Genomic DNA, 11,627 nt, shown 5'->3' on the forward strand with positions numbered 1-11,627 from the left:
ATGACTGCAGCCACTACAACCACTGCAGTTACGACCACTGACACAACAACCTCTGACACTACAACCGTTGCCACTACAACCACTGATTTAACCACATCTGATGCTGCTACTGCTGCCACAACAACCACTGCTATTATAATCACTGATTTGACAACCTCTGGTACTACAACAGCAGCCACTACAACCACTCCTGCTGCAACTGCAACCACTGTTCCTACAACTACAACAACTGACACAACCATTGATACGACAACTGCTGCTGTTACAACCACTATTGGTACAACCACTACAGAATCACTTCTGATACTACAACTACTGCCACTATGGCTACTGATGCTACCACTGATTTAACCTGATTTAACTAATATTGCTGCCACAACAACTACTACTGTCATAACCACTGATTCAGCAACCTCTAATACTACAACAACTGCCACTACAACCATTCCTGCTACAACCTCTGATACTACGACTGTTACAACTGCAACCACTGTTCCTACAACTACTGCCATTCATCCATTGATGCAACAACTGCTGCCAGAACTACAGGACCTGATACTACAACTACTGTCACAACCACTTCTGATACAACGACTTTTGATCCTACAACCACTCCTGACACTACCACATCTGACACTACGACTTCTAACCCTATAAACATTACTGCTAAAACCACTGACAAAACAACTGATACCACGACAGCTGCAATTACAACTACTGTTCCTACAACTGCTAACAAAACAACTTATGATACTACAATTGCTGCAACTACAAAAACTGACATCTCTACTGGTACTACAACCACTGTCACTACAACCAATTATAATACAACATCTGATTATACAACTGCTACCATAAAAAAAAAACAAGGCTGCTACAACCACTGACACATCCATTCTTGATCCTACAATTGCTGCCTCTACAACCACTGCTGCTAAAAACAATACCACTGCAAATCTTAAAACCACCATTACTATAACCATTGACACTACCAACTCTGATACTACAGCTGCTGCCACTTCAACCACTGCTACGACAACCACCGCAGCTCCCACGACGACGGCTGAAACTACAACCAGTGCTACCACAACCACCTTAACTCCCACAACGACGGATGACACTCCAACCACTGCTGCGACAACCACTACAGCTTCCACGACGACGGCTGACAGTACAACCACTGCTGCGACCACCACTGCAGCTTCCACGTCGACGGCTGACATTACAACCACTGCTGCGACAACCACTATAGGTCCCACGACGACAGCTGACACTACAACCACTGATGCGACAACCACTGCAGCTCCCACGACGACGGCTGAAACTACAACCACAGCTGCGACAACCACCATAGCTCCCACGACGACGGCTGAAACTACAACCACTGCTGCGACAACCACTGCAGCTCCCACGACGACGGCTGAAACTACAACCACTGCTGCGACAACCACTGCAGCTTCAACGACGACGGCTGAAACTACAACCACTGCTGCGACAACCACTGCAGCTCCCACGACGACGGCTGAAACTACAACCACTGCTGCGACAACCACTGCAGCTCCCACGACGACGGCTGAAACTACAACCACTGCTGCGACAACCACTGCAGCTCCCACGACGACGGCTGAAACTACAACCACTGCTGCGACAACCACTGCAGCTTCAACGACGACGGCTGAAACTACAACCACTGCTGCGACAACCACTGCAGCTCCCACGACGACGGCTGAAACTACAACCACTGCTGCAACAACCACCATAGCTCCCACGACGACGGCTGAAACTACAACCACTGCTGCGACAACCACTGCAGCTCCCACGACGACGGCTGAAACTACAACCACTGCTGCGACAACCACTGCAGCTTCAACGACGACGGCTGAAACTACAACCACTGCTGCGACAACCACTGCAGCTCCCACGACGACGGCTGAAACTACAACCACTGCTGCGACAACCACTGCAGCTCCCACGACGACGGTTGAAACAACAACCACTGCAGTTCCCACGACAACGGCTGACACTACAACCACTGCTGCGACAACCACAGCAGCTTCCACGACGACGGCTGACATTACAACCACTGCTGCGACAACCACTGTTGCTCCTACAACGACGGCTGACACTACAACCACTGCTGCGACAACCACAGCAGCTCCCACGACGACGGTTGAAACTACAACCACTGCTGCGACAACCACTGTTGCTTCTACAACGACGGCTGACACTACAACCACTGCTGCGACAACCACTGCAGCTCCCACGACGACGGCTGAAACTACAACCACTGCAGTTCCCACGACAACGGCTGACACTACAACCACTGCTGCGACAACCACGGCAGATCCCACGACGACGGCTGAAACTACAACCACTGCTGCGACAACCACTGCAGCTCCCACGACGACGGTTGAAACAACAACCACTGCAGTTCCCACGACAACGGCTGCCACTACAACCACTGCTGCGACAACCACAGCAGCTTCCACGACGACGGCTGACATTACAACCACTGCTGCGACAACCACTGTTGCTCCTACAACGACGGCTGACACTACAACCACTGCTGCGACAACCACTGCAGCTCCCACGACGACGGCTGAAACTACAACCACTGCTGCGACAACCACTGTTGCTCCCACGACGACGGCTGACACTACAACCACTGCTACCACAACCTCCATACCTCCCACGACAACGGCTGACACTACAACCACTGTTGCAACCACGACGACGGCTGAAACTACAACCACTGCTGCAACAACCACCATAGCTCCCACGACGACGGCTGAAACTACAACACGTGCTACCACAACCACCATAACTCCAACGACAACGGCTGACACTACAACCACTGTTGCTCCCACGACGACGGCTGAAACTACAACCACTGCTGCAACAACCACTGTTGCTCCCACGACGACGGCTGAAACTACAACCACTGCTGTGACAACCACCATAGCTCCCACGACGACGGCTGAAACTACAACCACAGCTGCGACAACCACCATAGCTCCCACGACGACGGCTGAAACTACAACCACTGCTGCGACAACCACTGCAGCTCCCACGACGACGGCTGAAACTACAACCACAGCTGCGACAACCACCATAGCTCCCACGACGACGGCTGAAACTACAACCACTGCTGCGACAACCACTGTTGCTCCCACGACGACGGCTGAAACTACAACCACTGCTGCGACAACCACTGCAGCTCCCACGACGACGGCTGAAACTACAACCACTGCTGCGACCACCACTAAAGCTCCAACGACGACGGCTGAAACTACAACCACTGCTGCGACAACAACTCTTGCTCCCACGACGACGGCTGACACTACAACCACTGCTGCGACAACAACTCTTGCTCCCACGACGACGGCTGACACTACAACCACTGCTGCGACAGCCACAGCAGCTCCCACGACGACGGCTGAAACTACAACCACTGCTGCGACAACCACTGCAGCTCCCACGACGACGGCTGAAACTACAACCACTGCTACCACAACCACCATAACTCCCACGACGACGGCTGACACTACAACCAGTGCTGCGTTAACCACTGCAGCTCCCACGACGATGGCTGAAACTACAACCATTGCTGCGACAACAACTGCAGCTCCCACGACGACGGCTGAAACTACAACCACTCCTACCACAACCACCATAGCTCCTACGACGACGGCTGACACTACAACCAGTGCTGCGACAACCACTACAGTTCCCACGACGACGGCTGAAACTACAACCACTGCTGCAACAACCACTGTTGCTCTCACGACGACGGATGACACTACAACCACTCCTACCACAACCACCATAGCTCCTACGACGACAGCTGACACTAGAACCACTGCTGCGACAACAACTCTTGCTCCCACGACGACGGCTGACACTACAACCACTGCTGCGACAACCACAGCAGCTCCCACGACGACGGCTGACACTACAACCACTGCTGCGAAAACCACAACAGCTCCCACGGCGACAGCTGACACTACAACCACTGCTGCGACAACAACTCTTGCTCCCACGACGAAAGCTAACACTACAACCACAGCAGCTCCCACGACGACAGTTGAAACTATAACCACTGCTACCACAACCACCATAATTCCCACGACGACGGCTGAAACTACAACCACTGCTGCGAGAACCACAGCAGCTCCCACGACGATGGCTGAAACTACAACCATTGCTGCGACAACCACTGCAGCTCCCAGGACGACAGCTGAAACTACAACCAGTGCTACCCCAACCACCATAACTCCCACGACGACGGCTGACACTACAACCACTGCTGCGACAACCTCTGTTGCTCCAGCGACGACGGCTGACACTACAACTACTGCCGCGACAACCACAGCAGCACCCACGACGATGGCTGAAACTCCAACCACTGCTGCGACAACCACTGCAGCTCCCACGACGACGGCTGACACTAAAACCACTGCTGCGACAACCACTGCAGATCCCACGACGACGGCAGACATTACAACACCTGCTACCACAACCACCATAACTCCCACGACAACGGCTGACACGAACCCAACTTCTGCGACAACCACATTTGCTCCAACGACGACGGCTGACACTACAACCACTGCTGCGACCACCACAGCAGCTTCCACGACGACGGCTGACACTACAACCACTGCTGCAACAACCACTGCAGCTCCCACGACGACGGTTGAAACTACAACCAATGTTGCTCCCACGACAACGGTTGACAGTACAACCACTGCTGCGACAACCACTGCAGCTTCAACGACGACGGCTGAAACTACAATCACTACTACCACAACTCCCACGTCAACGGCTGACACTACAACCACAGCAGTTCCCACGATGATGGCTGAAACTACAACTACTGCTACCACAACCGCCATAGCTCCCACGACGACGGCTGACACTACAACCACTGCTGTGACAACTACTGCAACTCCCATGACGACGGCTGAAACTACAACCACTGCTACCACAACTATCATAGCTCCCACGACGACGGTTGACATTACAACCACTGCTGCGACAACCACTGTTGCTCCCACGACGACGGTTGAAACTACAACTACTGCTGCGACACCCATTGGAGCTCCCACGACGATGGCATACACTACAACCACTGTTGTTCCAACGACGACGGCTGACACTACAACTACTGCTGCGACAACCACTGCAGCTCCCACGACGATGGCATACACTACAACCACTGCTACCACAACTACCATAACTCCCACGACGACGGCTGACACTACAACCACTCTTGCTCCCACCACGACGGCTGAAACTACAACCACTGCATCGAAAACCACTGCAGGTCCCACCACGACGGCTGAAACTACAACCACTGCTACCATAACCACCATAGCTCCCACGACAACGGCTGAAACTACAACCACTGCTGTGACAACCACTGCAGCTCCCACGACGACGGTTGGCACTAAAACCACTGCTGCGACAACCACTGCAGTTCCCACAACGACAGCTGAAACTACAACCACTGCTACCACAACTACCATAACTCCCACGACGACTGCTGACACTATAACCATTGCTTTAACAACCACTGTTGCTCCCACGACGACGGCTGACACTACAACCACTGCTACCACGACCACCATAGCTCCCACAACGACGGCTGACAGTACAACCACTGCTACCACAACCACTATAGCTCCCAGAACGACGGATGAAACTACAACCACTGCTACCACAACCATCATAGCTCCCACGACGACGGCTGACACTACACCCACTGCAGCTCCAACGACGACGGCTAAAACTACAACCACTGCTGCGACAACCACTGCAGCTCCAACGACGACAGCTGAAACTACAACCACTGCTACCACAACCACCATAACTCCCACGACGACGGCTGACACTACAGACACTGCTGCGACAACCACTGTTGCTCCCATGACGAAGGCTGACACTACAACCACCGCTGCGAAAACCACAGCAGCTCCCATGACGACGGCTGAAACTATAACCACTGCTGCGACAACCACAGCAGCACCCACGACGACGGCTGACACTACAACCACTACAGCTCCCACGACAACGGCTGACACTACAACCACCGCTGCGAAAACCACAGCAGCTCCCATGACGACGGCTGAACCTTCAACTACTGCTACCACAACTACCATAGTTCCCACGACGACGGATGACACTGCAATCACTGCTGCGACAACTACTACAGCTCCCACGACGACGATTGAAACTACAACCACTGCTGCGACAACCACAGCAGCTCCCACGACGACGGCTGACACTACAACCACTACAGCTCCCACGACAACGGCTGACACTACAACCACTGCAGCTCCCACGACGACGGCTGACACTACAACCACTGCAGCTCCCACGACAACGGCTGACACTACAACCACTGCTACCAAAACCACCATAGCTCCCACGACAACGGCTGACACTACAATCACTACTGCAACAACCAATGTTGCTCCAACGACGACGGCTGACACTACAACCACTGCTGCGACAACCACCATAGCTCTGACGCCGACGGATGAAATTACAACCACTACTACCACAACCACCATAGCTCCCACGACGACGGCTGGCACTACAACAACAGCTACCACAACCACCGTCGCTCCAACGACGATGGTTGACACTACAACAGCTGCTACAACAACCACTGTAGCTCCAACGACGACGGTTGACACTACAACAGCTGCTACAACAACCACTGTAGCTCCAACGACGACGGCTGACACTACAACAGCTGCTACAACAACCACTGTAGCTCCAACGACGACGGTTGACACTACAACAGCTGCTACCACAACCACCATAGCTCCCACGACGACGGCTGAAACTATAACCACTGCTACCACAACCACCATAGCTCCCACAACGACGGCTGACAGTACAACCACTGCTACCACAACCACTATAGCTCCCAGAACGACGGATGAAACTACAACCACTGGTACCACAACCATCATAGCTCCCACTACGACGGCTGACACTACAACCACTGCTGCGACAACAACTGCAGTACCCACGACGACGGCTGAGACTACAACCACTGCTACCAGAACTACCTTAGCTCCCAAGACGATTGCTGACACTACAACCACTGCTGCGACAACGACTTCAGCCCCCTCGACGATGGCTGAAACTACAACCACTGCTACCACAACCACTGTTGCTCCCACGACAACGGCTGGCGCTACAACTCCTATTACCACAACCAATGTACCTACCACGACAACGATTGACACTACAACCACTGCTAAAACAACCACCGTAGCTCCCACGACGACGGATGACACTACAACTAATGCTACCACAAGCACAACAGCTCCCACGACGACGGCTGACATTACAACCTCTCCTACCACAACCACCATAGTTCCCTCAATGACAGGTGACACTGCAACTACTGCTACCACTACTACCGCAGCTTCCACGATGGCGGCTGGCACTACAACCACTGCTACCACATCCACCGCAGCTCCCACGACGACGGCTGACATTACAACTACTCCTACCACAACCACCATAGCTTCCACGACGACGGCTGACACTACAACTACTGTTAGCACAACCAATGTACCTCCCACGAGAACGGTTAACACTATAACCACTGCTATTACAACCACCGCTACTACCACGACGACGGCTGACACTACAAACATTGCTACCACAAACACTGAAGCTCCCATGACAATGGCTAACACTACAACCAGTACTACCACAACCACCGTAGCTCCAACGACGGCGGCTGACACTGCAACCACTGATATCACTACCACTACAGTTCCCACGACTATAGCTGACACTATAATCACTGCTACCACAACCATCCTATCTCCCACGACGACAGCTGATACTACAACTGCTGCTACCATAACTAACATACCTCCCACGACAACGGCTGACACAACAACAACTGCTACCACAACCACCGTATCTCCCACGACGACGGCTGACACTACAACCATTGCTTACACAACCACCATAGCTCCAACGCCAACGGCTGACACTACAACCACTGCTACCACAACCACCGTTGCTCCAACGACGACAGCTGATACTACAAGCACTGCTACCACAACCACCCTAGCTCAAACGACGACAGCTGACACGACAACCACTGCTACCACAACTACCGCAACTCCCACTACAACTACTGACACAACTTCTGATACTACAACTGCTGCGACAACAACTGACAGAATCATAGATACTACAATTGCTGTCATTACAGCCACTACTGGTACAACCACTGAAAATACAACTTCTGATATTAAAACCACTGACACATCCATTGGTACTGCAACCACTGATTCTACAACTGCTGCCACAGGTGCTACAACCACTGGTATAACCACTCTTACTGTTATAACTGCTGCCACAACAGCCAGTAAAACTTCTAATCCTACAGCCACTGTTGCTACAACCCCTGACACAACCAGATATGCTGCCACTACAACCATTGCTGCTACAACCACTGACAAAACAATTTTTGATACTACAACTGCTGTGCCTAAAATTGGCACAACCACTAAAACTACAACAGCTGCCTCTACAACTACTACTGGTACAACCACTGACACTTCTGATGCTCCAATTGCTGCCACAAAAACTACTGCTGTTATAATCACTAATGATACAACCTCTGGGACTACGATTTCTAATCCTACAACCACTGATGCTATAATCTCTGACACAACCACTGCTGTTATAACCTCTGATACAACCACTTCTGATGCTACAACTGCTGTCACTACAACCACTGCCACAACCACATCTGACACTACGACTACTAATCCTAAAACCACTGCTACTACAACCTCTATCACAACCACTTCTGATATTACAACTTCTACCACAATGGCCACTGCTGTTATAATAGCAGATTCAACAACCTCTGGTGCTAATTTTTCTAATCCTATAACTAATGCTGCTACAACCACTGACACAACCACTTCTGATACTGCTGCTGCTACTACAACTACAACTGTTACACTAACTGATACAACCACTGATACTACAACTTCTACCATTACAACCACTAATGGTGCAACTAATGAAATAACCCCTTCTGATACTACGACTGCTGCAACTACAACCATTACTGCTACAAACACTGACACAACAGTTTCTGATGCTACAACTCCTGTAACTACCACTGACACAACTAATTCTGATACTACAACTCCAGCTACTAAAACAAATGACACATCCACTGCTACTACAACCACTATTGACACAAAAACACCTGTTACTACAACAACTGACACAACCACATCTGACACTCAGACTGCTACCTCTACAACCATTGCTGTTATAACAACTGACACAACCACCTCTAACGCTCAGACTGCTGCCTCTACAACAACTACTGGGGTAACCGCTGACACTACAACCACTGAAATGGGCATGTATGACACTACTACTGTTGCCATAACTACTGATTCAACATCCTCTGGCACTAAAGCTGCAGTCACTATTAAAACCTCTGCTTCACCCACTAATACAACTACTGCCACCATGACTGCTGATAGAACAACAGATGCTACCACATCTGACAAAAACACTACAACTTCTGCAACTACAGACATTGTTGCTACAACTATTGACACAAAAACACCTGATACTACAACTACTGGAACTTCAACCACTAACACAACCATTTCTGATACTACAACCACTGCTGCTACAAACACTATAGATACTGCTACTGATGTCTCTTCAACCACTACTACTACAACCACTGACACAACCACTTCTGATACTAAAACTGCTGCTATTACAACCACTGATATTACATCCATTGACATATCAATTTCTGGTAATACGACTGCTGCCACCACAACAACAGCTGCTACAACCACTGACACAACCAGTTTAGTAGCTAAATCCACTGACATGACCTCTGACACTACCGATTCATCCACCTCTGACACTATGACAGCTGCCAACACAATCGTGGTTTCTACAACCACTGCTAAAACTACCTCTGACTCTATGATTGCTGACACTACAACCACTGAGACGACCACAACTGATGCCACTATTACACCCACTGACACAGCCACTCATACTACAACTGCTGCTACTTCAAGAACTGCTTCTACAACCACTAACATGACCATTGATAAAACAACTGCTTTCACTACAACCAAAGCTTCTACAACCACTGACACATCCACTTCTGACACTACAACCGGTGCTGCTACAACCACTGACACATCCACTTCTGATACTTCAACTATTGCCACTAAAAGCATTGTTGCTACAGCAACTGACACAATCACAGTTACTGACTCAACCCTCTCTGATAATAAAACTACCATTGATGACACAAACACTAAAACATCCATCTTTGGTACTACAATTGCTTCTTTAAACACTAATACTATTACTACTGTGACTACAATTACTGCTGCCACAAGTGATGATACATCCACTCTAGATACTTTGAATGCAACGAGAGCTGCCAGTACAGCAGCAGCTAAGACCAGTAATGTAATCACATCTAACACCACCAGTGGTTCCACTACAACTGCTACTGCTATAACCTATGAAACACCTACAGCAGCTGCTATTAGAACCACAGACATAACTAATTCTAAAACATCAACTGTTCTCACTCCAACCATTGACACTACTACTGCTGCCGTCACCACCACTCATGCTACAACTATGGGCAAAACCATTCCTCGTAATATGACTACTGTTATTACCATCCCTTCTGATACATTCAACGAGACAACCACCTCTGATAAAACGACTGCTGACATTACAACTGCTGCTACAACCACTGACAACATAACTACCACTGGTACTAATACTACTGCCACTACATCTGCTGACGTATCCACTGATACTGCAACCAATAGTACATGGGTTGCTGATAATACAGCTTCTGACACAAGCATTACTGGTGCTACTGTTCAAATCAGCAGTACTATGATCACTGATACCATAAATACTGATACTACGGACAATGAATCTACCACTACTGCTAAGCACCTAACTGGCACATATACTACAGCTAATACTACTGCCACTGCTGCCAGTGGCATCACTAATACTGTCAAGACCTCTACTGTTGCTACCACAGTTAATAACAAAACCAGTGATCTTACGGTCACTGATAGTGTCTCGACTGATTACACGACCAGCGGAACCATCAGAAATGATTCTACGACCATCAACACCACCGAAGTCACGACTGCCCACCCGCATTCCCCTTCCTGCGGCTGTGGGTGCAAGCTCAGTGCTACGTCAACTACCGTCATCAGATGCAAAAAGGGCTCTAAAGGTTAGATGGTCACTTTCCATTGTCACTGTTTGTTATTACTAAACGTTAACTGTTAACCACTGTCACTGCTATATCTTTAGTACATGCATCAGTAAAGATAAAAGAAATACTGAAGCAGATGTGACATGGAAACTGATATATTAGAGACTTTTCCTAACGCGAAGTCCCCTTTCAGGTTGCAGGAAGCATGGCAGTATTTTCCTGAAGCTGTTTCAAAGAATCAAACGCAATTGAACTTCACGCCTTACAAATCCCCAATGATTTCTCTTTTATTTTCATCGACTCCAACTGTCGTGTAGATGAATTTGTATAG

The 11,627-nt window shown here is 49.8% G+C and overlaps 1 protein-coding gene across 1 annotated transcript in view; it reads left to right on the forward strand.

Annotated features, from left to right (window-relative positions):
* The window catches only part of LOC147469870 (uncharacterized), a 12,090-nt gene continuing 463 nt past the window's right edge, over positions 1 to 11,627 (forward strand). The window contains 10 exon segments of the mRNA XM_086546374.1: positions 1 to 291; positions 294 to 349; positions 542 to 792; positions 1,010 to 1,252; positions 1,967 to 3,150; positions 3,269 to 3,456; positions 3,555 to 4,083; positions 4,161 to 4,185; positions 4,223 to 5,805; positions 5,938 to 11,627. The exon segment at positions 5,938 to 11,627 is cut by the window's right edge and continues 463 nt beyond it. Coding sequence (XP_086402500.1) covers positions 1 to 291; positions 294 to 349; positions 542 to 792; positions 1,010 to 1,252; positions 1,967 to 3,150; positions 3,269 to 3,456; positions 3,555 to 4,083; positions 4,161 to 4,185; positions 4,223 to 5,805; positions 5,938 to 11,319 — 9,732 coding nt within the window. The 3' untranslated portion in view covers positions 11,320 to 11,627.

This window comes from Penaeus japonicus, unplaced genomic scaffold, assembly GCF_977035675.1.
Source record: "Penaeus japonicus unplaced genomic scaffold, GWHDUDI00000001_assembly GWHDUDI00000018, whole genome shotgun sequence".
NCBI lineage: Eukaryota > Metazoa > Arthropoda > Malacostraca > Decapoda > Penaeidae > Penaeus > Penaeus japonicus.